This window comes from Vidua macroura, chromosome 8 (assembly GCF_024509145.1).
Source record: "Vidua macroura isolate BioBank_ID:100142 chromosome 8, ASM2450914v1, whole genome shotgun sequence".
Taxonomy (NCBI): Eukaryota; Metazoa; Chordata; class Aves; order Passeriformes; family Viduidae; genus Vidua; species Vidua macroura.
Window position 1 is genome coordinate 24118407 of NC_071578.1, and position 27894 is coordinate 24146300.

Below are 27894 nucleotides of genomic sequence, written 5' to 3' on the forward strand. Positions count from 1 at the left end.
TGTCTTGTAGCTATTTCTTTGCGTTTTGTGGATCATGCTCCTATGACACATTTGTTGTCTTGTTTCTGAGAATTCTCAGTGTCTGTTTAAAAAGCCAGGGGGTCCCATGCGTACAGAGGAAAGTTTGACAAGTGCCAAGTGAGCAATGTCTGACTTGAATTGTAGACAACCTGAAACAGGGTCTTGGGAGGGAAATGTATGATCTGTTCCACTGACCTTAATTGTGAAATAAAAGTAAGTCTTTAACCTGTCACAGTTGAAAGAAAAACTTGAAATACAGTCAATGCAAATATTTGCAAGCCTTGTTAAAAAATTCAGACAAGATGCAGCTGGCACCATGTGTTCGACCATGAGTTCATTCTGCAGTGCTGTAAGCACTTATCATAGTTGACCTAACCATTCCTTGTAAAGGAAATAGATGTGTACTGCCCTATTCATGTTGACCAAGCTGAGGCAGAAGGGGCCAGAGAAAGCCCTCTTGAGCACAAGTCCACCAGTTTGTTTAATAGATCCTCTTCCTGCATTTAATGGAGTGTGTACAAGAAAACTGTAGATGGAAAATGACTCTTGGCAAAACAGAAATTTTATTAGAAATATCTGCTTTCTATTAAGTTTCTGGGGCTTTTGTTGTCCTTTTGAGAGGAAGAAGGGACTTTATGTGCAGTTTGTCAGTGGAAGCACTTTATTTCAAAGTTACATTATTATTTTTAATATTTTTTTTGCTAAAATAAATTTCCAATTTGTTTTCCCTCATACTTGGCATGAAGAAGTAAGCAGTAGTTTGACTGACTGACTGACTGACTTTGCAAGTTGTCAAGTTCAGATTCTGCCTTCTCGTGCTCAGCCCTTGCGTGGGTGCTGCCAGGCCGGGCTGTGCCCATCGGGGTGTGGTCAGCCTTGGGCTCACACTCTGGAAAGCTCTGCTTTCCACCCCTCTGAGCTTCATGGCACTGCTCCTCTGGCACGGGAAATTAAGAAAATGAAACTGATGTGGAAGTACAGAAAATGAGGCGTCAGCCTGTGGTTAGGACTGCACTGACCAAGGCTTTGCAGTGTATTCAGTGAAGACAGTGCAAACAGAACTTTGCTTTTGTGGGTTTTACAGTTCTCTCTGTTTCCTGAGTTACTTTGTAGAATTTTTCCATAATTAGCAAGATGTCAGTTGAGAGTAGTGATTTGGCCCCTTGCTAGGACAGTCTCAGGACTTGCAGCTTCATGTTTTAAAATGAATTGAGCATATAAGCAGCCAATGCATTTCCTGAGTTACTGTGTACTCACTGCTGAGCCGGTGTATCTGCCTTTCTCCTGCTTCAAAATAAATGGTTTAATGATTATATTCTTTTTCAAAACAGAAAATGGGAGGGCCCTTTCTCCATTGTTTTACAGACCTGATTGGCACTCTGAAATGTGTTCCTCTGTGATGGTGGAATAGATGACAGCTAAAGGAGTTTAAATAATGTTTGTACATTAATGAGACATTGTTCTCAGGAGCCTTTTGCAAGGTGTTGTTTTAGGTTTGTCAGAAGAGCTTTTTGTCTGTTTTCTTCTCATCATCCACCCCCCCCCCCACCCCCCGCCATATCTACTTTTGGGTGGCTGAAGAACAGTGATACTGCAAGTAGAAAAGGGAAACAGATTTCCAAGCATATAATATGTGCTTTCCAGATCTCATGGCAGCCTACCAGTCTTCACTCCTGTTGCTATTTTAGCATGAAATATGATGTATCATATTCTGCTTTTGTTTTTCTGTTTTTTAATGGTTTTGTGAATGGGGTTTTATTGACTTTTTAAATTATTATTATTAGTTTTATTTTTTTCTTAATTTTGCAAATTTAGACCTAGAGTCTTAGCCAGGATGCTAACAACTGGACTTCTAAGTGTAAAGGATTAAAGGCTGATCTACCAAACTGGAAGTGTTTTTTTGTTATAAAAAAAACTTGCATTATTTATTTTACTTTATTCCTTTTTACTTTTCTATCTAAAAGCTGTAATTGTAAAGAAATGTGATTAAACAGGTGTGTATTACTGCACTGATCATCCTCAATTTTCATTTATTTTCCCTGAACCTCTCTTCTTAGTTTTGAGGTTGTAAGGCTTACATTTAGGGAGGGAACACTCCCACAGATTAAGTCTTATTGATGTGTAATTTTTAAATTAATAGGAGCAACAGAACAAAAAAAATCTACCTGGGAACTTCATTCATGTTAATTCTTTTTTAAGAAATAAATTTGGTTCTTAATCGTTAATTAGGAAAAGTGGATATATTGGAAAAAGTATAGAATAATGTTTGTAAGTTATCTCATACATTAGTTCTTCACTCTCTTCTATACTGTTGCTTTTTGCAGTCCTGGACACACACAATTGCAGTGTCATTCATTAAGAAAGAAGCTTTCAGATGAAGAAAGGGTGGGAGAAGGATATTTTCTTGTATTGTAAGATATTAAAGATAGGAACTTTCTTTTGCCCTAGGAAATGGTGTTCTGTTTCTTGTGCAGTTCCTTCACCATTGTTTTAATGCAAAGAAGTAATGGCACTGTTAAGAATAATCTGTTTTATCTGTGCCTCTGAGTCTGAAGTCATTATGTGCCACTGGAAGGCAATAGAAAAGCTGTGCTGTGTATAACTTTAGCATTGTTTGGCAGAATGACTGTGGGATTGTGTTTGTGCTGTGCAGATTTTAAAGAGGATACGTTCTTGGCTGATAGCTGTGTTGCTGGCTTGGAGAAACAGTTGACTGCTTTTCGTCCTTAACTAGAGTCTTCAGTTTGCCTGGTTTTGCTAGTTCTTCTACATCAGTCAACAACAACAACAGTCTTCCCCTAATTTAATGTTTGGCAAATGCTTCTTGTGCAGGCCTGTTCATTCTAAAACTGTGGTAAATGTGCTTCCCAATACCGTATTGTTGAAATGCAGCAACTGTGACACTGAGCACAGCGTAGGACAACCCTGCCCAGCATTTTAACCTGCAGGACCCACTGCCCTTGGGAGCAGAGCCAGGAACTGCACAACAGGGCCAGACACTGAGGGTTTCTCATCCTCACATCTCAAATACAGCAAAGTGTATTCTATGCAATCTTTACATACATTGCCCTTCCATTATTTCTTCTGGCTTTTGTCTCTCCAATTTTCATGGAACTACCAGGCCTTTCTCCTGACAGGTGGTCAAATAATTGGATCACTGGAATACTCCTGTGTTCACTTTGCTGTGCTTGTGTTGGCAACTACTGGGGAGCAGTGCCTCATACCATGTTTATACTGTGCTCTTGCAGCAGATTCAGATGTCTAACATTCGTGCTGATAAGCAGGTTAATGTCACTTTGTAAAGAGCTCAAGTAAGCCCTAATGAAGCTTTCTCTCTTTCCCTCTGCAGGTGGTTAGTCGAGTGGCAGCTCAGCAAGGATTTGACTTGGATCTTGGATACAGGCTACTGGCAGTATGTGCAGCCAACAGGGACAAATTCACTCCAAAATCAGCTGGTAGGAAAAGCCTTTTTTGATGTATTGTTGATTCTCAGATGATCATATTCTGTAAAAAATGCTACCTGTGACTGTCTTGCATTCTGTTAAAAAACAGAACCAAAAGCAAATACGTATTTGGTGGGTTTAGTTCTGTTGCTTTTAGCCTTTCAATGGCATGCTCTTCTGAGGATACATGACTTTGGAAATTTATATTTTCCCCAGCTAGTGCTGTTTGTTGCCCTATTTGATCTCATGGATGAAGTGGTGCTTCCAGAAGCACAGATGTTTAGTAATTTCACAGTGGGAATGAACATACTCAGACCCCTCTGTCTTGGTAAACCATTGATTTTCTGTCATGTGTCAACCCCTAAATCTTTTGCATCCATTCTGTACTCCCTGGTATATCTATTGCAAAACTTGGACTCCTTGACTTCATGTGCCTGTGCAAATAACTACCATGGTTTCTTGTACATCTAGTCCTTAGAATTACACTTCTGAGCCAAGAGTAGGTAGTAATTCTAGTGCTGTAGTAGCAAGTAGCCATTTTTCCAGTGTTTTACAGCAATAATCTGGTACAGGTCTCTGATCAAGTAGCAATATTTGATCAAGATGCATTGCCATTGCTCCTTTTTGAGATGTAGAAAAGGCACTTAAGGGTCTTCCTGCTTCTCACATGTTCGATTTAACTGGAGCATTTAATTCTGGTTCTCCTTTTCTTAGCTGATGAATGTCAACATAATGTTCACTGGCTTGGAAAACAGGAAGATAATTGTTCCATTCCAGACTGAGCATGGATAACTTTTCTGCTTTGTACTAAACTGGTATGCAGTCCCCATTTTGGAAGATCAGAAAAGGTTACCTTCTTCCAAAACAGTGACTTTTAGCCAACTGACTGGGTGTTAATATTTCTTTTCATGTTTCTTTTCAGTTTTTATCAGCCCCAAACATGGCTACCTTTTGTCCTAAATGTTCTAAGCAGTTCCTCATGCAAAAGTGGCTTTCACATCAAAGCATATTCACTGGACTTACTGGTTTTTTTTTTTTGTTTTTTTTTTTTTTTTTTTTTTGTATGGGAAGGAACCATTAATCTTACTAAATGTTGAATAAACTGTCTGATTTTCATCCAGGAAAACTGTGTGGAGGATAAAAAGTTCCATTGACCAAGCACAATGTCTCTTTCTTCTGACTTCCTATTAAGTTTATCCATTTGTTAGCTATCACATCTCTTCTTGGTTGTTTGGGTTTCTTTTTTTTAAAAAAAAGGCTTATCAAGGAAGGTTTTCCAGCTATGACAGCATTAAATTTTCTTTTAAAATATAGCTCTTCCCCCTGTCTTACTAATTCTTCCTGACGTGTCTCTCCATCAGTGTGTTACAGGAGGTGAGGTTGAGAGTCAGATGTTACAGTCCTTTCCCTTTAGGGCTCACTGAAGGAGTGGGCTTGAAAACTGCTGGTCACTCATCATAGTCTAGAGAAGCCCAATGTCAGTGTTTGATTTCTACCAGTAATTACTTTTTTGAGGAATATATGTGAGGTTTCTTTTAAATTTAGCACTCTATACAGAGTTCACTCTTTCCCTTTTTAATTGATAGAATACTGGGAAAGCTGGTGAATCACACACTCTTCTCTCAATATATTCTAAGACCCTTCTCAATCCTTTCCTTTGCTTCCTATTTCTCAGTTGTATATAGAAGTAATTTCTTTTCAATGATCTTAAATATTTGGTTTCACACCTACTTTAGTTTTACTGTGTGTACAGTTGTTTCACCAGGTCTTCCTGGGGTTTCATCATGCCCATCTACACTGTGCATTTTGTGCTCTTACTATCTGTGTTAAATACTCATATTTTGGGGCATACCATAACATATTTTGTGAAATGTCACATATAGCCCCTACTCTAAGGATGTCACATTCACATAGGAGCTCTGAGAGCTCCTGAGAGCTCAGCTTTGAAAGATTGACAGACTGGGATTACAAATGTGAGGTCAATTCAGAACATACAGACTTTTTTTAAAGGGTTATTTTCCACATCAGAGTGCATTAATATTTGCTGATTTCTCATATAGCAGTGGCTCTGCTCCTTCATTCAGTTTTTGTAAAACTGTTGAGATTGTCCTTTGCTTTTCTTGTAGAGAGTGTGCTTCATTGAAAACTGCCTTTTGTGACTTGCTTAAATTGTTGTCAGGGATGCTTGCAGGTTGTTTTGAGAAACTCCTTCTGTTTTCTTTTGCATCTAATGAAAGACACCTTCAACGCTTCTTCCAGTCACATTCCTGCAGAAATCCCCTGATGTAGATATCAAATGGCATTAATTTTAATGAATAAGAATTTGCTTTTCCCTTCCTCCAGGCTTAAGGGGAATTTACAATGGTTTGCATTCATTCCTCCAAGTATGAATTTAATGCTGCCAATGGGATCACTCTGGAAACATTTTTAATCCATGTTGTTTGGTGAATGACATTCTTAAATGCTAGGAGAAAAAAAGACTTTCTAATTGAAACATATTTGAGTAGGTGAACATCAGGGAAAATAATTGCACCAAATCCTTTCAAGGGCCATCACCTCCTTACAGCTTGGGACAAGGTTTGTTGTCTGATGTCCTGCAGGCTGGGAGCCTGGAGGGGCCTGGCAGTGGTGGCTGGCAGGCTTTGCAGCTCTGCTCTGTGGAGCAGGTGGACTCCTCCAGCCCAGTGTCCCTCAGGTCTGCTGGTTTGCAGAGATGGCTGACCCAGTGCAATCAGTAGTCCTGCTCCTGTTCCCCAGCAATTCCCACCCTAAGCTTGTTTGGGGACCTCTCTGGCAGAAGAGCTTTTTCTGTTGGACTGCTCCCTGAGCTGTGTCTCTGCGGGCCCCAGGAGAGTCAGTGTCCCCATGGCAGCGCCTGGGGATCTCGCTTAGCCCTGGTGCAAGTGGGCTGGAGCCTGAGGCTAGAGGGCAGAGCATCCAGCTGCCAAATTGGCTCAACTCTATGGGACAACCACCCCTTGCTTCTTGGAAATGGCCTCACAATCCCAGCTGCCTTAAGCTGTTCTGGGGGTGGCTCCCTGCTCAGCTGGAAAGGAGGTGCAGATGGCAGCTCAGAGTCCAGGCAGGCGTGGGGGGAAGCAGGGAGGGATAGGAGGCTGCAGCCAGGCAGGGCAGCTTTTCAGGTGGCACAGCCTCGGCTGGGGAAGGGCAGGGCACCAGACCAAGAGCTGCCAGTTCCTTGGCTTCTCCGTCCAGGATTGTTTGGTGTTGCCAAGACAGTGTTTGATGTGCTTTTTGGAGTTGTTTTACTTGGTCATTGAGATAGTTAGCAATTAGCTAATACAAATTGTTTTGGAGAATGCCTAGGGGGGAGGTTCATGCAGCATGACAAGTATTAATAAGTTGCGATGTGTGTTTTTAAATAGAAGTGATGATTTAATGACTATGCCTTTTGTCTCTGCTTTCTGGTGTTTGTACCTGAAATAATAGCTGTTGCCTTTTATTCTTCTAGCCCATGCTGCTGCAACAGGGCAGCTGCCTCAGCAGGAGGTCAAACACAGCATTTCCCACCCTGAAGACAAATGACAAAGCCTTTAAAAATATATGTGTCTCTTTTGGTGACAGCTGCTCCCCAGACCTTCCGCTGCAAATTCCTTTGCCTTGTTGTGACACCTGTAGGGAATGGCCCAGCAGGTTGGCTGCCTGCTCATTTGCTTCCAGACTGCAGTAACCTGAGTTGCTCTTAGGATGTGAGTGCATAGGTGTTTGTGTATTCTGGCTTTTCTTCCTTCCTTCTCTCTGAACAGTGTTTGCTTGGACTTCTTCTGAGTATATCTGATGCTTTTGTCCTTCCTGTAGAAGATTTTAAGTTATTTGGTAGCCTTATTTTAATTGTTCAAATAAAGTAGAGTTCACCAATTAAAGTGATTATTAAAAAAAAAAAAATAAGGGGGCTGGAAGAGAGAGAGAGAGAGAACAATTTTCTGTTCTGAATATTTTTTTTAAAGATACTTTATCGAGCTACTGAACTTCATTGCTCTTGTAGCTACTTTTCTAGTTTTGCTTCTGTCAGGAGGCCAAGCTGAGGCCAGACAAGGGGACGACAGGATGAGATCATACAGGGAGCTTTGTCAGAAAAGGACAGTGTTCAGTATCTCTGTAAAGAGAGAGAGGAAGGAAGAAGCCTGAGGGCAGAACTGTGCAGAAAAGGTACTTTAGCAGTCACTGAGCAGCTACAGCAAACAAGTGCTGTGATAGCTTGGACAAGCAGCCAAGTGTTGGCTGTTTGATAGCAGAAATAGCAACCCTTTTTTGATATCATTTTGCTTTCAATCCCTTAGGCTTTGTTTGGTGAGCTTCTGATTTCACTTTTTAAGAGCAGTATTACTTAATAATCTTGATTTTATATGAAGTATGCATTAAAACTTCATAGTATTTGTGGACTCTATATTATGGGGGTTTTTATTTCTTTAGCTTCAGTCATTGTACTGAAGCTGTGATATAATAGGGCTGTTCTTGTGAATAGAATGCCAAAGCTGTAATTAAATTGGACCCTGGGTTAACAAAGGTATTTGCAGTGAGAGTGCTGGCAAATGGAGGTGTTAAAACATTACTGGACAAGATACTGAGACCCAAGGTATGTCCTGATCAAGATACATTTTCAGAGCGATAGTAGAGATTGGGCAAAGAGTATTTTGGTGTATTACCAAATCAAACTCCCAGAAATTATATAAAATGAGAGAAGAAATGATGCTACAATGTGAATGAATAAAAAGGTATAAAGTAAGGATAACCTCTAGATCATGGAGGACCATAGGGCTAGATTAACACTTTTACTAAGTTTCCAGTAATAATGCTCACATTATCTGTGGAGACAAGGCAAGCGAGGTGGCTAAAAGGATTACAAGTATAGAATAGAAATTACTGCAGCCAAGGCTGATGGCATCCCTCCAGCTTGAAGGGACCAAATGATTGACAGGCCTGTGTTAGGAAAGAAACAGCATATAAATTATCAGTCTCACACCAAAGATTTCCAGCAAGTCAAGTCAAAGTGGTCTTATATGACTGGTGAAGAAGTACAGATGCTGTATCTGCACTTAGGAAAGAATAAGTAAGCAGCATTATGAAAGCAGAGTAAAAGCTTGGGTTGTTTGTGAAATGAAAGCTGAACATACGTTCTAAAATGTATGTAAGTACTAACAAATGAACAACCCAGAACAAGAAGAGCTTTTACGCTACAGTACAGTATTGACACAAAAACATACTGCTGTAAATTGAATAAAACATTGAAATAAGTGGGGAATTCGGAATTATCAGGGCAGTTGCATTTTAAAAATATCTTCAGCTAGAATGACAGTGGAGAGGGATGGAGCAGAGTAAAGGAAAATGGAAATGTGAAAGAGCCTTTTTAAAGATAAAATTCAGTGTATGAAATTGTGTAATGTGGTTCCTGATGTAGCTGGAAGCTGGTTAAGAACCTTTTATCTGTGTTGTCCTAAATTTCTACTATATTTCCATGCAGATACCTAATCCATTGGTAGAGTTGGTGTCCTAAAACCATCCACTTGATGATCCTCATTAAAATAAAGGTATTATTTTCTTTTAGCTGTTACCTTCTGAAACAGCTTTTGGTATTGAAAACTGGCTACATTTCGGGTGATCCCTAAGTTCACTTCCCTGCTCTTAGCACAGATTCTCACTGTGTGCCCTTGTCTGCCTTGTTCTCAGTTTTGTAGTTCTGTATTTTTGAAGCAAGGATAATAATATGCCTTCCATCTCACTTTTATTTATTTAATTTAATTAAATTGAGTATCATGCAGTACAGAATCTACCTCTTCCTCTGTAGGTAGTTATGCAGTGCAGCAGAGCCATGGTTTCAGCTGGGACACTTTGTTGTCATACAGATAAAATAATTCTGTTCTGGTACATATATTGGCAGGATACACTTTGTTGCAACTAAGGTTTTCTTTCATAATGATTTACAGTATGAATACTAGAAATAAATGTGTAATTAATTCTTATTTCCTTTAGATTATGAGGTTAGTTTTATTAGTTTCTCTTAATGAAGTTGGCAACTTCCCTTGACCAAAAGGAAACAGTCAGAAGTGCTGCTCAGTGGCAAGCAGCATTCATTCATGTCTGTACTCTCTGACAGCCACGTCTATGCTGGCTGCAGAAAAGGCACACTGGACTTTGCCCATTTGTCCCACCCACGAGTTCACTCAGAACAAAGCTCTGTAAGACCTGCAGATTTGGCAGTTATATCCTCTATCTTGGGCCTCTGTCAGGTTGGCTTGACATATGGCAGACATGTTAGTAGTCAGCTCTCAAACATCCTGAGGTTAAGAAGAGCCTGCAGAATGAGAAACTTTTCCCCACTGGGCCTTATTTGTCTGGGTTGTTCTTGTTCCCTTCCTCTGAAAGGTCTGCTCCTCATGCACTTGATCTGTCTTCTGCTCATGGGAAACAGGATCATACTTGTGTCAGATTTTCATTATCCTCCTAGTAGCTAGGCAACTCCTCTTCATTTTTACTGGGAACTTGAGGACCTCATAACATATCAATGTAGATAGGTATTATTTTGGTGAAAATTCAGTTCTTTTTTTGGCATTCACTGTTCTGCTGTACACTTGAACACCTATGTTTATAAAGGAGATTGCATGGCTGAGCTGCTGCTTCTTTATTCTGACTAGCCAAAATACCAGGTGGTGTATCTGGCCTGTTCATTTTGACATTTCACTGGTCCTTGTTACCATGGTATCAGTTCTGACTTTGAGAGATGTCACAGTAAAACTGTTGCCAAGTTGGAACATTTTTGCTCTAATGCCTTTACTATAGCACTTAAAGAAATTGTGGACACTCAACTACAGCAACAAGCTTGCTCTGCTGTTTTCTTATTCTGTGCCTTGGATTTTCTTGAGGATGGTACTTACCTGAATGCTCTCTTTGCAGCAGATTTGATGTGTACTGCATTAACTTATCATGCAATTCCTGGGAAGAATCTTTTCCTAAAGTGTGCAACATACTTCCACTTGGACTGGAACAGAGAAGACTTCTGTTGATCTCTAACAGTGTTTTCTGTCTTCTGCTTGAGGGATTCCATATGTGCTGAGAACAGCTGAAGATTTGGTGGTAGAGACAGCTTAGATCCTGGTCTGTGTGTGAATTTTGATTTTTCATTTTATGTTGTTTTGAGTGACTTCCCTCTGAAGATGAGGTAAGTCACAAATGGCACGTAAGAGGGGAGGCAGCTGTGAAAGCCTGCATATATTCATGGGAGAGAAGAAAGCAAACTCTTAGAACAGCATTTTTCCTTTGTAAGTTGCCTTTTCCCAGCTTACAGCAAGCAGTCCCGAGCTTGTTCCCTTTGGAGCTGCAGTGCATCCAAATGTACCTCACTGCCAGTGCTCTCTTATTAGCCTGTGAATCTTGGAGGCAATCAGAGGAGTTCATGAGGAGTCCAGCTACGAGAACAGTAGCACAGCAGCTACCATGGGGACTGGGAGCTTTTGTGCTGCTGGAGGGCTGAACCACGAAAGCATGAACTGTGTGAACAGATCAGATCATCAAGCTCCAAGAACAGCAAGTTCACTTCCTAAATACAATTCAGATTCCACTGCTCCCATTTTCAGATCCATCCCTAATTCCTCCAGGCTTGTCTGCAGCATGGAGTCAGCCTGTTAAAAAAAGTTCTTGCTCTGAATACTCTAGACATGATACTCTGAGAAATGCAATGATTAGTAGATAAGATGTTATATGTAGTATTTCTCTTTAAAAAGAGAGATTTCCATACTGAGAAGTTTTGAGAAAATGTTTTTATTTCATCTTTTCTAATGTTCCTATTTAAGCACACCTGTTAAAGTGCAGTATTTGCAAAAGTTCTGTGATACAATGCATTCATTTAAATACCTGTGAAAAATAAACAAAAAATCATAATGATTCATCATCAGAGATATAATTTCTATCAATCTTTGTGCAACTTTGTGTGAGGGGATTCAAGGAGAAAGACCAGAGAATAAAGGAAAATTGATTTGAAGAGAACTCTTAAGCAATATGATCCCAAAAAATTGCATATTGTTCCTTATAACATGTGCTGTTTTTCTGAAAACTTCAGTAGAAGTCAATATGTTCATGTTTGATGAGGCTTTTGGATTGTTTCCTTTTTATGGATTGTTTTTGCCTTTACCTACTTTTACTTCCAGTAAAACATGTAAAGAAAACCATCAGATTTGCTTTCATCTGCAGGTTTTCTGGATGCCAAGGTAAATAAGTCCCTTTTTATTTTTTGGTGTTCTGATGAAAATGCAACAATACATGTCATTGTGAGACACTTCCGTGAATATCCCAATAAATCACACTTTATTCCTGACACTTCCATGTAAGGTGAATCATGCTTTGTAGCACATGCCAGTAATACCTGACTTAAGGAATAAATGGAAGAAATAAGATTTTCCTCATGAAGTTCAGTAGCTTAACAATAATAAACTCCAAAAGGTGTGACGCTAACTAGAAAATTAAGTCAGTTTGAATCTAATTTCTATGACCTAAACCAGGCCTTTAGGAAAGTCTGGATGTCAAGCCCATCTAATAAATACTTGATGGTGAGCATGTGTCTACTAAAAGACTTCCCGTAGCTGCAGTTGTTTTTGGGGCTGAAGCCCATATATAAGATTTCCTAATGTGATGGAAGGATAAAATGATCAAGCATTGAGATGCCTGGATGTTGTGGAGTCATAAGGAAATCTCTTTGACTCTTACCTGTCTGTCTAGTAGGTATCTCAGTTGTATCTCTGCTTTGCTGCTGTATGTATTTCTTATGTGCACTGTTACAAAGAAGCAGTGTTTCTTCATGTTTTGTATGAACTGAGTATCTGCTCAACTTCTGAGATTCACTCTCAGCAAAACTTAAAGCAGTAGCACTTCATGCAGAACGTTGGCTCCTATGAAATACGTGATCAAACTAATGATTAATTCAACCTCCTTCAGTGCTTCCCTTATGTCTTTGAGAAATGCCTGCACTTAAGGTGTGCTGGGGCTACTAATTTCAGTGGATAGAAAAAGTTACAGATTTTTAAATCCTGCCTGCCTGTGCTGTTGTTTCCCAAAGCCCTGCTTAGGGCTCTGTAGATTCAAACCTGCAGACACAGACATCGATCCTTAGTTTCAGGTTCACGGAATGGTTTAAAATGTGCATCTTCTAAAGCAAGTTCTCAAGGGAAACATAAATTTAAACATTTTTAAAGGCAAGTATGACTGACTTGGCTCTGAACTCAATAATAGAAAGCTGAACAGGAGCTGCTCCTGAGGAAATATAAATTGAACAGTGAACATCTGTGTACAAAGCAGGGTATTTGTTTCATGTGTGATAGTTTCCCTTATGACTGCCTGGTCAGATCCAAAAGACATTAATCTTGCTCACTCTGGAAGATACTGTCTTTCCATCACAGAAAATACAAAATGAAATTATTTAGTGTATTTACTACAGAAGCAATTTCAATTAAGGCAAAGAACCAGAGAGACCTCTAAGTTTCCAGTGTGAAAAATGAAGCACTGCTGGTCTAAAATAAGATTGTGAGAGGTTAATTGCCAGAAATTTATAACAGTTGCTGTCTCCCAGTAGGAATGTTGTAGAGGACCTAGTGGTCCTTGAAAAGCTACATACCATTGCAGGCAGTAAAGGGATTTTGCTTTGGAGCTTTTCTAGTGTTACAACCAAATGTGTTTGAAATAATAAGCAGTAGCTACAGTGACTGTCTTGACCAAAGCAAAAGCAGGGAGGTGCTGGAATTGTGTCAGTGTTGTGCTGTCTTGAGAGCAAAAGCAAAGACTTGGGTAGGTCTTTGTTAGAGGCAGAATTGTGCAAGTCTCCTTTCTCTGTTCTGTTACAAAATCTAGCATGTCTTACAGGACAGCAAACTGATTTTAATTTCTGATTTTAAATTTTATGCAGTTTAGCTAATTAGACATTCAGTACCTAAGATGAGCTGGAGAAGAGCTAGACTGACATTTCGGTCTAGCAACTGTCGAAATGGAAGAAAAAAAAAATGTTCCAGAAGAGAGAGATACTTTTTATTTATTTCAATGTGTGGAAAAATTAATAGGTAAAGACAGTCTTTGATTGGAGGAAATTCGGTGTTCATTTGATTCTTTGCTCCCAGCATGCAGTGATCAAGAAGGCAGAGGCTCCTCGGCCAGGGTGGTGGCAGCACAGTGTGACAGCTGTCACTCAAGGAGCTCCTGTCTCTGAGCCACGGGGTTACATCAAGAGATTGTGTGAAGCTGTGTGCTTGGTGTGGGGTCTTGTAGGCACACAGTGTGTGGTGACTGGGAGTGGGGCTGTGGCTGAGCCTCATCCCCAGTGGGCACAGCTGTGAGGAGCAGGTGAGCAGCACTGACAGCAATGAGCCATGGAGTGCCCAGGGGCACTGAGCAACCACCAAAGGGAACAGAGGGCACACAGGGGCAGTGCAGGAGCATGAGGGGATAAAAGGTTGGGCTGAAGAACAAGAGGTGCAGATGCTTGCAGCTTTCTAAAGTGGAGTGATGTTACTCTGTATGGGCAGATACCTGAAGCCTTCTGATGGGGTATGGTGTTACTCTGTATGGGCTGAAACCTTCTGAACTGGTATGGTGACACTCTGTGTATGGTGGCCATCTCGACTGTGACATGGGCTATGATGTATGCTGTGACAGGGTCTGGGCACTGATCTGCCTTCTAGAGAATCGTGATAGAAGGGTGGAAGGAAGTGTTGTGTTCCTGTTCTGTGTAAGCAGGATCAGACCTGTGCAGAATCATCATTCACTGCCTGTAAAGGGACAGAATGCTGGGATGAGAAACAAGAGTAATGTCTGAGGGCAAAGTTCTCAAGCCAGTGACACAAAGCTGGTGGATCATCACACCACTGCTGGAGGCTCAGTAGGATCCTTTGGTGATTAATTACCAGTTGTATTGTGAGATATCTCTGACACGTACCAAAATTCAAAGTTTGTGACTTACAGCTAATTTGAGAACCCAAGCCATGTGTCAGGGCAAAGAAGTCAGCTGAGCAGAGTTGAGGAGCCAGTCTTCCTGTGGAATCCTTGCTGGGAGCTATGCTTCAAACAGACCTCAATTCTTTTGAAGGACAACAGAGTGGTTTTCAGTATCCCTTTGGAACAGCTATGTGTGCAGAGGCATTTCAGCAATTTTTCTTTTCCTTTGATTGCAATATGTGTTGTAGCAAACACTGAAGGTAATGTTAGAAAAGCAGAGGGGAAATCCTAACTTCCATGTCTGGCTTGGCACAGTCCCTTTGGTTCAGTCAGCACTACAGACTGCCAGGCTTCTGCAGTTGAAAGTATCTTCTGTGTTCCTCATATTTTCGTGTTCTGGTAGAATTCACATCTTTGTACATCAGTGACAAATGTATGCTTTCACTCAGATTGAGTAGAAGAGCCAGAATTTCCAACCCTGGGATGGGTTATACTTTCAAATCTAGGGAGGAGGGGAAATGTATTTGCCCCACATTTAATTAAATCTTAAATTTAGTCAATCATATAATCCTAAACTCTGTGGAAGGATGGTGACCTCTAAGGATTGTCTTCAAAAAGCTAACACTGATACATGGCTGACAAGCCTCAGTGTGATACAAATCACTCTGGAGTAGAGTTCTGTAGAGAAAAGAAGACAACAAAACTAAACTAAGGATGTGGAAGGACTATGAGCATATATATGTATCTATTGTGAACTAGATACATTTGGACTGTGGTTTGAAAACATGCTGGAAACTTGGAATAGTCAGATATTAATTAGATACATTGCTCCATGAAAGGAAACTTTATTGTGCAGGTGCCATTTAGTCTGCAAAGCTGGAAACAAAGTCTATACTGGGTCATTGTTCTATTACTGTATTTATTTGCAATAGGTGATGTTTTTATCTGGCTTTCATCTCTCTGTCCAAAACTCTACATATCATGAGGTCAATAAAGCTAAAAAGGTTGCAGAGAGATTGAAAAAATAAAACTATGCTTGAGAAAGCTCATGTGTGCAGAAATAGCTGTCTTACATAGCAGTTTTGGAGTTACTTTTTAGGGTCCCATGCCTAGAAAATTATTTGTTAATGATGAACTCTTAAGCCTCTTCCCTGGAGAAAAAGCCTTGATTGCTGTGTACAGGATGGTGAGACACTGTAGATTCAGTGTTTTCAGTGTGCCCAGACCAAACATCATCTGTCCCACACAATAAACAGTGCCCCTTCTTTTGGCAGCTGTTTGTATGTTTTTAAAGCAGTAGAAGAGTAGAGTTGACAGAGCTGAAATAGTTTTATTCCTTTTACTGTTGCAGCAAAAATAAACAGAGCAAAGAAGGGTGAGGTCACACATGGGAGCAGAGGAAATGGACAGCAAATGCCTGTTCTGCCTGTAAAGTTGGAAAATTCTAGACAAATGAGTTACTGTGGGGGACGCTGGACCTTAGGATAAAAATATGAATTTTAGAATGAAAAAATCTATTTGTGTCCAGGGAAACCCAATCATGGGCTAATTCAAAATCCAAAGTAATGGGGATGGGATAATGAAGTTTTATGATATCTGCAGGTCCTCCTTATGGCATGTGCAAGTTAATAAGCAAATAATACCCCCAAACCAAAAATTACTAGCTAGATGGGGGTTTTCTACTTCTCTTTCAATCCCAATATATTTACAAACTAAATGGCTTTGAAGAAATTGATAGGAGGTTTTAAAAGAACTGACAGTTGTCACTTAGAGCATATTGCTTTAATAATCTAACTGGGGCATTCTTTATTCTATGCTCGTGTCTCCAAATACACTCATGGAATAGATACATAGTTGACTTCTTTATATTGTCAGCTTTCTCTTCAGTTTTAATTTGAGGCTAAACCTTTTTAAAGTTTGTTTTTTTTTTTTTGTGCTCTTTTGACAGCAGAAATTTAGGTATCTGACAATAGATTTTGAGTAAATGAAGGATGAGCCGTCTTGCTACGTGCACACATTTGTGGGTAGGGTTTCTGAAAAATTGTGAAATCTGTGGGATTTCAGATCGATGTTTTTCAAAGACCCATTGATATTTTAGCTGTGTACAGCTAAATCAGTACAGTTAATGCAAACCAATGCATAACAAATCCTTTGCCCTTGCAGTTTGGTGCAGCTCAGGCACCTGGCAGTGGTTGTGTGGGTGGTGCAGCCCAGTCATCCCACCCTGGTGGTGGTACAGAGGATCAGGGAGCCCTGCAGGGAGCTCTGTAGATCAGGACTGTGATGGATGGCAGTGCCTTCAGCACAAATGCTCTTTGGGGTTCCTTGTTTGAGTAACTCTTCCTGCAGTGTTTTTCGTATTGAACTCAGTTCCTGGTTTTCTTACTGTTTTCCTCTTCCCCCTGCACTGCTGTATCCTTCTAAATCCACCTTTAATTGTAGAATGCCTGCAGTTAATAATGGCTGTCATGTATTCCAGGTTTTAAAAGGCCATAAACACAGAAGAATGGACTAAAATAGCTGAGTTAAAAGGCTTGTTAAAGATGCTATCTGTGTGCTGAATCCAGTTCATGGGTATGTTAAAAGACATCAGATTTTCCTCTAGAGGTGTTTAGCAGAAATGCCTGGCAGGAGCTGAATCTTTGATCTTGCTGTTGTGCTCTAGTGTGCTGTGGAGGTCCCTCATTGTCTATTTACCTCAGGGACTTGAACCATTATTTCTGATGACTGGATCCATGATGTTCATGTTCTTTTCATTCTCCATGCAGTTATTGGGTTTTTTTTTTTTCCTTTGGTTTGGTTTTGTTTATTTGTTTTGGGTTTTTAAAATTAATTTAATTCTTTACTGTTTTGTGACTGTTTTTACATGACCTTAAAATATCCTAGATTTTGGGACCTAAAGGCTGTCATTCAAATGAATAAATAAGACATTTACAGCAGGCTCTTCCACACTGCAAGAACTAACAATATTGTAAAAGGATTCCTATATGTTTAATTTCTCTGTGAAATAGCTGCTTACTTGTATATTTTCATTTGTAGTATGTGGAACACTACTTGTAACTCTTTATGGAAATGGAAGAAAAATTCTATCTTGTAAAAAAAAATAAAATCTGACTAACAAAGAGAAGGACTGGACCACCACATGTTCTTCAGCCATGAAACTGTCATTATTCTCGAAAGCACTTAGGTCTATGCTTATTTTTTGAGACATGCTTAGCTTCTTTTTGTATGTCATGAGTGAAGATGAGTTGTTCAAGTGCATTCCTGAACCAGAACCTTAGCGCTAATCCTTCAGTCACTGCAAAGAATAAATGAGGGGCAAAGACAAAGGGCCAAATTAAAATCAGCGAAATTCTATTCAGATGGGCTCTGCTTCAGCAAGCACATATCTAATTATAAGCACAAAAGTAGGCTCACTGACGTCAAAGTTAATTAAACTACTTAAATTTAGGCACATGCTTAAATTCTTTGCTGAATCAGTATTTTTGAGCCAATGAATAATAGGACAGCATTGCTGGTCCAAAGCATGATTTTTGTGGGTGGGAAGGAGTTTAAACTCCCCCTTTCTTCCATCAGTCCTTCTGAGGTCTGCCTGCTGGCATTTTATTTGAGTCCCAGTAGTGAAGGAATGTGTCAACATGCTAAAATGTCTTCTAGTGTTTGCTAACAATACCCAAACCCAACAGCTGGATCTCTAGTACTTTTAAAGCATCTTTCCTCCATGTATTGTGTTCTGCACTATGGCAGGACTATGCCCAGCACAGTAATCTTTCCAGCTTTGTGTTGTTCTGATGCCACTTCTATGACATTAATCCCTTTGTCCAGTGTCTGAAAGGCAAATTACTAACTCATGTTCATAACAAAAAAATGAAGAAAACTTGTAGACAGAAGTGTCAAATGAAGAGTGCCTGATAAACAGGAGCAGTTTTGTTTCTGTTGATTTTACAGATTATTTTAGTTTATGATGTCATAAATAAATGTATGACAAAATTTTATTTGTGACATCATAATACTAATCATAAATATTATAAATAATCATAAATAAATATGTGAATAATCATAAATATTATTTATGACATAAATATTATTTGTTGTCCTTGTATCATTAAGGGCCTAATAAGAATTTCCCTTGTAGGAATATGAAGGGTAACATGATACTTCTTGCACAGAAGCACACATGGGAATTTGAGCCATGTTGTGTATAAGAGCTGGGGCTGGTTGTGAGCTTCTCACTATGCTCCCTGCCTAAGTAACACAGGAGAGTTGCCCTGATGTAGTAGCAAGGGATTAATCAAGGAAATGCACTGCAAAAGATAAGATTTCTTCTACTTGGCAAAACTCACACCATGGGGACTTAAGGTCTGCAAAAGAAGCTAATTGAGTCATCAACAGGAATAAGTTCAAAAGAGAAAAGCAGGTAAGAGAGCCAAATAAATCTAGACTTGTGTTTTAAATGGAATTCAACATTTTGTTAATGTCTACATTGCCTACTAATCCCTTTTACCTGGTGCACGAGTCTAAAGCTTAAATTCGATCTTCATTTAGATAACGGAAAATTACATGTATTCATTTACGTATTCATATCTTTATGCTTTAAAAAGAATATTTAAAAAACACTTTCCTTCCTAGTAACACCTGCATCAATTTTGCCAGTAGTGACTGAAAGCTATTGCATTTGGAAAAGTGTTCCATTAACTCTGCAGGCAGCTCTGATGGAGAATGGGTGACTTTGTAGTCAACATTTGTCTGTATGGTGTAGTTCATTTCATGCCAATTGGCAGCTGTGTTCACAGTCTAGAACAGTGGGCCCAAGGTGTCTTGAGTCAAGTCAGAGCTTCAGTTTGACTTGGTTCCCCTTGCTAGGTGAGGTAAAGTCAGGAGAGAAGGAGCAGCTGTGGATGAGAGAACTGGGCTACTGTCAGTGACAAAGCATCAGCTTTCCTCTGTTGGGTCTCCCACATGATCCTTTTCTCTGGCCCAGCAGCTCATCATCCTGCCACTGGCCAAGAGTATAAACTCCAAAGAGCTGGAGCAGCTGCTGCAGCTGCTGATGATGTGTGAGTGGAGTTAGAGGAAGGAAGCAGCCCATCAAGCAAGCGGCTTTCTCACTAATGTAGTATAAATTGTCTTTCTGCTGGACATAATCTCTGCCAGCAAAGTAGAAGGAAAGCTCAAGCCTCGATGTTGGACTATCTTTTTATGTACATTATTTTGTGATTTCATCCAATGTCTCTCTAAGATGATAATTTAATTAATTTAAACCAGCATATTTCTTCACAGATTTTCTTAGGTTTTTTTTCTCCATGTCTCCATATTTTGCATACAAGCATGATGTAAGTGTCAAACAATGTCTATTCATCATGATAACAAGGACCAAAGTGGGGACATGATCGTTTTATACATAGAAGTTGTCTAAATGCATAACAGGTTACAGTAGAACATGTAATAAAATCACCTAAGTGGGCAGATTTAATTATGATTGGATCAGGTTACTGAAGGTCTTGAGTCACAGCTGGGGCTTCAATAAAGACTTGTTTTCTCTCTTCTTCACAGCCTTCTATCTGGATTTCCATTCCAATTTTCCCCAGGTGCTTCAGAGGGCTGTAGCAGGAGGCTGTTACAGCCGACCCTGCAGTCTCTTGAAACATGAGGACTTTGGAATCTTTGTTTAGAAGTGTCTCAAATGTCAGTATTTGCGATTGTTTTTAAACAATCAGTTGAAGAGAGAAACCACTCATATGCCAGCCACAGGGAAGAGTTCTTTGAGGAGCATTTGCCATGCTTCATTCTTTTCATTCTGTCTTTCTGTTTGTGGGTGGCAGTTAGGGGCAGTTCAATTTTGTCTGTCATACTTGCATTGCAGAGAGCAGGAAGCATCCTATGGACTCTAAGAAATACTCCTGTCGTAAGGGGAAACAACTGTCCAAAGTGCTCGTGTGTGCAGGGTGTGAGCAGTTTGAAGTCTTACCACTATGGGTAAATAACTTTCAGATTCAAAAGGGAAACCACACATTCTTATTGGAGAAGCTGGAGTGGGATATCTCGAGAAAGCATTGCTGTCTGACCTTTAAAGCTGTTGCCTCCAGGGCAGAGTGAAGCAGGATATGTGCCTCACTATTGACTGTGACATTTCTGTCCTAAAAATAGAACACTACAATCCCTTTCTGGTTCAGACAGGCACCCTCTGTGGGTATATGATATTCACACAGGTCTCGATTTTGACAGGGTTTTAGTAGCTGGATATCCAGATGGAATAAATGCTAAAGGCCTCAAATTGGGAAAACAAGGTTGAAAAAGAGGAAGGAAAGTACCTCACTGTGTTTTTGTTTGCTGTAGTATATTAAATGTTTCCTGTGGAAACCTACAGCTTAATCTGAGTCTGCTGAGATCAGAGATGACTAATCCACCTAGAGGATCCTTCAGCAATGGGAAGTGGCTGCACAAATCTATGTAAACCAGGGCATTCTTTCTATCTCCCTGATTTACACAGTTAAGAGTTATTATAGTCTTAACTACAAGCATAGGGGTGTATTCTGCACCATAATAAATGCTTTCTCTTCTATATTCAAGGTAAAGTGTTGATTCTATTTTTATTTTTGACCATGTTTTGTCTATATGCAGAAATCAAGCATTGTATGAATCTATTCAGTTTCTTGCTGGTTTTGATGACTATAAAAGGCAGCAAATGTGAATTTACGCTGGACTGATTGAAAACGGGTAAGGAAAATAAAAAATTGCATAATGCATTTATTTATTCTGCAGCCAACACTGTCAGTCATCCAAGGCCATGCAGAACAAATGCACCAATCCTGTTTAGGTGAATTCATGCTGGCATTCATGTAGTTGAGTTTCTCATTTAAAATCAGTGGTAACATATGGGAGTTACTGATCATGAGAATACTAAGAATTGATTTCTACAATAGAAGAAACCTTTTCAGTGGGACATTGAGCTTGGGCAAGCCAACATGTTTAAGTGGAGTTCAAGTTCCCTCTTACTAAATCCATTCAGCTAGCTACATCTTAATCAAATCACAGACTAAATCATTTTAGGTCTGGAGAAGTCTTTTTGATGTTTTCAAGAAGACCACATTCACTTTGGATATTGGGGAGGACCTCTTCAGTGCCCTGAGAAGGAACCGACACACATTTCAACTGCAGCAGAAAGAGCTGTGTCAGATCCCCTTCAAACTACTAAGACAACACAATGGAAGCATTACACTTTACAGTTCCTTGGGGAAGATGCAAATGGTATAGAGGAATAGTCATTTGTATAGTTTGGGCAGGAAAACACAAGTGCTCTGTCAATCCACCAGTCACCTGCACAGAGGAGACTTTCAGCTGAATATCTGTTTGAGTGATGTGTGGGACCAGACTTCTGTGTTTGCTTGTCATCTTGGAGAACTGTTTGCTCTTCTTTCAGGGATGGGGAGAGAGGACAAGAAATCACTGCGTTACAGAGAAGATAGGCTCATCCCTTCTAACCCACCTACTGCTTCTACCCTACACAACTTCTAGTGTTACAAGGAGGTCATTGTAGGTCTGTAACTACTGAGCAGAGGAAACGCATTCTTCACATTAATAAGCAGTTTCCCACAACAAATAGCAATGGGAACTTTTGGCTTCTTCATTGGAAAGAATGATACTAATTGTTTTGCCAAAATAAAGTGGCTAATAAGAGCTCCTTCCCCACATCCCCCTTTTTCCAGGTCAGTGTGGCACATTCCAATTTGTGTTTGCTTCGAAGCACGGGAAGAATCCCACATGGAGGGGGAGGGTGGCTTTATCATGCTTGAGCATGCAACCCAGTAAACCTTCTACTTTCTTCATATACCCCAGTTTCAGGGTAGTTGGGAGGATTCTGGATTTCCCCCCACATGCAGAAAGAATGCAACATTCTTTGTTTTTCCATCACAAATGAACTGAAACTCGTCATCTCTGTACTGAGCAGAAGTGATTAAAATAGTATAGAACAGATGGTTTAAAAGCTGCCAAAGACTGAATCTTTTGCTATTTTGTTTCTTGAAACAACTTCATTAATTCCTGAGTCAGCTTTGAGGGTACCATCATAACTCATCTGAGACAAGAGAGCATGCTTGTTTCTCTGTCTTTGACTGCTAATTAATAGCAACTAATTAAATTAATTTTTTAATAAAGAAATACATACTAAAAGCTGAGCTAACATATTTTCATGAGGACAAAAATGGAAGTTTTTCATGGAGGTTTTAACAATATTTTTTTCTTGGAAATTTTGCTACTTGTGTTAGGGTTCATTCTGTGGAGAGGAAAACCATGTTCCATTTCTACTGGAATGAAGACACTGCAGTACTTTGAAATGGTATCTGGTTTTGGTACTCAGGGTGTGTGAGTTTGGTCATTTGAATACATTGATTTGTACACAGAAATTTCCAGACAATCTTGTGATCCAGAAACCTCTCATATAGCTGTCAGTGTCAGGTGTGCATTCCCTGCTGTTCCAAGTGAACAGATAGCTTCCACTGAAGGCTTAAGACCAGGGGACTTGCAAACAGCAGAGTTGAATCCCCCCCAGTGCATGTTGTGAAACAGCATCTTGCTCTTTTGAGCTGCTTTTCTTTTTTTTTTTTTTCCTCATAAAGCCATAGTCTGTAGCTCAAGTCAAAGAAAGATTTTTTTACTGTCAAGCCAAAGCATGTCAGCTATGAGTGAATGTGTGATGGCACAACATACCATACTGGCCTCTTCCAAGTCTTTCACTTCTGCCATGGAGCTACTCCAGCAGTTTTATGGGCTGAAAATTATGACAAGGTCTTTCAATGTTCCTAGACACCATTGGTTTACTAATGCTACTTAGAGTGATTTTTATGTCGCAGCTCTCTGCTCTCAGGTCTGGATCTGTTTGAGGAAGATTTTTAGAGACTGATTTTGTCAATTTAGGTAAATACTTACTGGTCATATAATTTTTGTGAAACCTTGTGACTTTCCTCTTGTTTTATAAACTCTGCATGAACTGAACCATTACCATTTTGTTGACTTGATCCTAATTAAAGTTTTCAATCAGTAATCTTCCTAGCAAAGTAACATTTATCTTCACATATTTGATAATGCAAAATCCCAACCTATATACAGTACAACAGTAAGTGACTTCTAGAAAGGGGGGGGGGGGTAGGAAAACTAGGCTGAATTTGTATTTTTATTTAAACGTTTTAATTTTGTTAAGGTTTGCAGTTTTAAATTAGAATTTCAGAGATGTAGTGACTGTCTGGTTTCTGTAGATGATGCTGTGTTTAAGCAAAGTGGTTTTGAAAAATGGAAGTCTTGCTGAATGTTTGCTGAAACTAAATTTCATGGCCACCTCCACTCACAGTGATGGGAACTGATCTGTTTGTCCCCTTCACTTTTTCCCATTGTAACATCTCCCCAAGCAGAAAAACCTTAGCTGGATGTTCTTTTCTCTCTGGACTCTTCTGTGAAGTAAAGAACCTAACCTGACTTCTGCAAGATGTAGCTAGAAATCAGGAGGTGGCCAGTTGCTCAGGTCTGGGGGCCATCACCCGCAATGCCATTGCAAGTTGGACACTTGGGTTCTGGGGAGCTTGTCCCCTGGCTCTTCTTGGTGGAAGACTTTTGCTGTTCTATATGCTGCAGGTGTAGTTAATAAATTATAAGTATTTTGAATGTGTCTTGTTCAAGGTTGTCACTTGCTCTACCATCTAAGGGTTATTTGCTGTCCACTTAGCGTCTTTTTTGATCAAAAGTAGTGATGTGAGCTGATACAGTGACTTCACTATTTCATTAGACAGAATATTAAAAAAACCTCTATTTTCATATTATAAAAACCTCTATTTTATTTTTTTTTATTTATATCCTATCTTATTTTTAAAACTTGGTGCAGTATGTCTGTTGTACAAATGAGGATTAATGAATGTAGCCAGTGTCATTCTTTGATCAATGCCTAGTAGTCTTTTCCTGGACTTGGCCACAGGGTCGATGTATGCAAGAGAAAAGTACTGTGAATACCCAGTACTGTAACTGGGAGAGGAATGGAGAAAATAATAGATTTTTTAAAATTTTGGTTTTCAGAGGTAGAATATTTAATATTAATGGCATTAGGTAAAGGTAACAAAAGATTAAAATAAATTCATTTCTGAAAATGTCAGAAAAAAATAATGGATTTGTGCTGTGGGGGAGAAACCATAAAAAGGAAGCAGTGGCAAAAAAAAAACTTTGCTGATAGAAATTCATCAATTTATGGCTAAATTAACACTTATATGGAAAATGAACTTAAAATACATACAAGAATTTATGTGCATGTTTTTGAGGTACAATGCTGTTAGAAAGTATCATTCTATAGGTTATTACTCCTTTTGTTACATCTTAATCTGCAGGCATGCAAGCAGGTGGTGAAAGAATGATCTGCTTTGCTGCGTCAGTGCTGTGAAGTAGATGTTTTTAAGGAGTTTTTTTGGAGGGGGCAGTGGGGGAAAGCAGAGAGAACCCAAATTCCACATATGGGATAATGTTTCAGAGATGCAGCCTACTGACTAAGCATTAAATGACAGCTGTAAAGTGAAACGTTTTCAATAAATGTAACATTTGTGAAAGCAGAATCCCTAAGCATGAATCTCTGAGTTCAAGATGCCAAATTTGACCATGTAGGCATGAGAGCTGAGCTGTGATTGGTGTGCTCATTGTGTATCTCCTGATGGTAACAAGATAACCCAGGCCTTATCACTACTCAAACCGTAGCAAAAGGCCACTTAGCCAAGTGAACAGAGTTTGAAACTCAGTTGTTGTAGTCACATTCTTGATTGTAATGATATAGCCTTTTAAAAGAAAGAAATATATCACTCAAAGCCTTCTCAAATATGTCATGTTACCTTCTTAAACAAGTTACTGAAAATCTTAGTTCTTACCTTACTGTTTATTAGTGAGCTAAACATTTGTTACACCGACTACCAGCTGTAGGCAATGCACTCTCTGTCGTAAGGAGGTGACATCATCTGCTGCAGTCACCAAAGAAGAAAGTGCAGAATTTTCAAAGGATGTAATTTGTGGTTTTTCTGGTGCCCTGATGCAGCACTGGTTGGTTGTAGTGTTGATGTTACTCACTGGTACTCTCATAGGTCCCATATGAGATCAGTGCCATTTGTGCTGAGAAACTCTGCACACATTTTGAAGGTCCTTGCTATGAATAACTTTTATTGACATAGACAGGAGAGAGAGTAAAGGAAGGTAAGGGTTGGAACAGAAGAGGTGGGAACTGAGTTAACGCGGTCAGAGAACTCGGAACTGCTATCTTGAGTCTCCCCACTGCCTTTGTCACACCACTGTTTTTCTGCTGGTGCCTTTTTTGAGAGAGAAGATAAAGAATTTATGGTTTATGGTCATGAGGCTTCCTCCTGGATTTGAGATTGTGCCCTTAAAGGTGAGGAACCTCCTGTGGAAATGGACAGTGTTAACTCAGTTACAAGAGCTTTTAGACTAATTACAATTTGCCACTGTGAGATCTTGTCTGAGAGCAGTCAGAAACCCAATTTAACTAAGCATCTCAGTTTAAGGATCATGTTTTTATGAGACTGTTCAGGGCAATGCGGTCAGTGACAGAAGGGAGCCAGTCTTGCCACAGGGGACTGAGTGCTCTGTATCAGTACCGGCCTCAGTGTCCCCCAGAGCACGGTGACCTCCTCACCCTCTGCCTATGGGATATGCAGCCCTGTCCCTGTCTGTTCCCTGAAGTGAGGATAGCAGGTGAGCAGTGGATTTGCTGTTAAGCACTGCTATTATTGATTACATTAATGTGCTGAATTCCTCCCAAGCAGGGCTGAAGTGGCAACACTGTGGCTCCTTTCCTTTTTCAACTCTCTGCTTACTGTCTTTGTAAATAAAACCAATTGTACTTGGGGTTGGGTACTGCTTTTATTTCATAAGATGCTGGGCAAAAATGCCTTCTTTTCTGTGTCTCTGTCCTTTTTTTCATTTATAAATGCAGAAAGCAAGGTGTGCCAGGTAGCTTGGGAGAATTTGGTCTAATTTGGAGGAGCCCCCAGTGTGTCTGCCTCCCCAAAGCACACCTCAGTCTTGGAAGCTGTTCCTTCTCCTTGCTGCTGCCCCCCAGAAGGTAACGGGGCGGCTGCTCCCTCTGTCTTGGTTGCTCCTCCCAAGGGCACCACTTGCTGCTCTGGTAGTTAAAAGAATGTATGGATTTTCCTTCAGATTTACAATCCATGTTTGATCTTACTTGCTAGCTTGCATTGCAGCTGATTGGCACAGTCATCTTCAGTAGTGTTATGCACACTACAGAAGCGTTGTTTCCTGCAGATTTTTTTCCTTACCTTTGCATTCCTCTGTCTGCAGGATGAGTATCCTGAAAGAGCATTGTTGCTTAAATATCAGCTCTTTAATCTGATGTAATTATTTAGAGAATGTTTTCATGTTTTTGATGAAATAAGATCTCTCAGTCAATACTTTGTCTGAAAGCAATATAAATATTTTATCAGAATCATGTAAATTGTGTTACACATTTTGGTAGTTTTAAGGTTGTTACTTGCCTTCCTGTGGCATTCTGTAGGGATTAGGCCTTTTTTTTATGCCCAAGAATTATTCTTGCTGTTGTATAAAGCAGTGTCAAAGTCTTAAGAATTTAGTGTACTTTTAAAGCTAAAAGTTAATAAATAGTACTGATCATTTCTGTTATGGTATTCTAATCCTCCTTGTGTCTCTGAGCAGTAGTGTAATTCCAGTGATTAGTCATAAGAAAATTACTTACATAGGAGCCATACATGTTCAGTTTAGTTCATCTCTCCCTGCAGCACTGGTGATACTTAAAACGTTGATTTGATCAGTGGTTTGGTTTTCTTCATTTCTCATCATAAATTGACAGAATTTGCATGTTGTTCCCAGAGTGCAGAAACTGCTTGCATGGGTCTTCTGCTTTTGCTTTTACATAACTCAAAATTTAAAGATACATGGGGTTTTTTCCTGATTGCTCTGTTGCTTTATTTTGGAAGAAGTATTCAGTAATGTAACTTAAACTGCAACAGAAAAAAACGAAACTTAAGAATGTGTGTGTATGTGAATTTTTTTTTTTTTTTTTTAATCTGGAGGCCAATGCAGAGAGTACAGGTGAATAGGCATGCACTGGGTGAGAAGTGTTATCATATATGACATTCCCTGGAAGCCAGTAAACAAACTGAAGCAAGAGTCACCACCTTATACCCATGTGCACTACTTCCTAAAATCTTCTCTATAGAGGTATTGCTAACAAAAATTAAGTGAAACCTTTTTGTTTTCATAGAGAACCCAAGAAAAAGTCTGTTTTCCTTGTGGGGAGAAATAAAATTGTGCTGTAGGCTTGAAATAGTTTGTTTATAGAGTAGCAGGGTTTGCAGTCAGTGGGATGTATCTGGAATGGGAGTAGGAGCACAGAAGTGACATACTGAGGGTTGTTGAGAAACTAGGGTTATCTCTCTCCCATCTGCCTGTTTGCACCAGTGTAATAAAAGTGACAAACTGATTTTTA

The 27894-nt window shown here is 39.7% G+C and overlaps 1 protein-coding gene across 1 annotated transcript in view; it reads left to right on the forward strand.

Moving 5' to 3' along the window:
• The window catches only part of ZMIZ1 (zinc finger MIZ-type containing 1), a 283289-nt gene that overhangs the window by 157791 nt on the left and 97604 nt on the right, over positions 1-27894 (forward strand). Inside the window, exon 5 of the mRNA XM_053983271.1 lies at positions 3371-3476. Coding sequence (XP_053839246.1) covers positions 3371-3476 — 106 coding nt within the window. The remainder of the gene's footprint in view (positions 1-3370; positions 3477-27894) is intronic.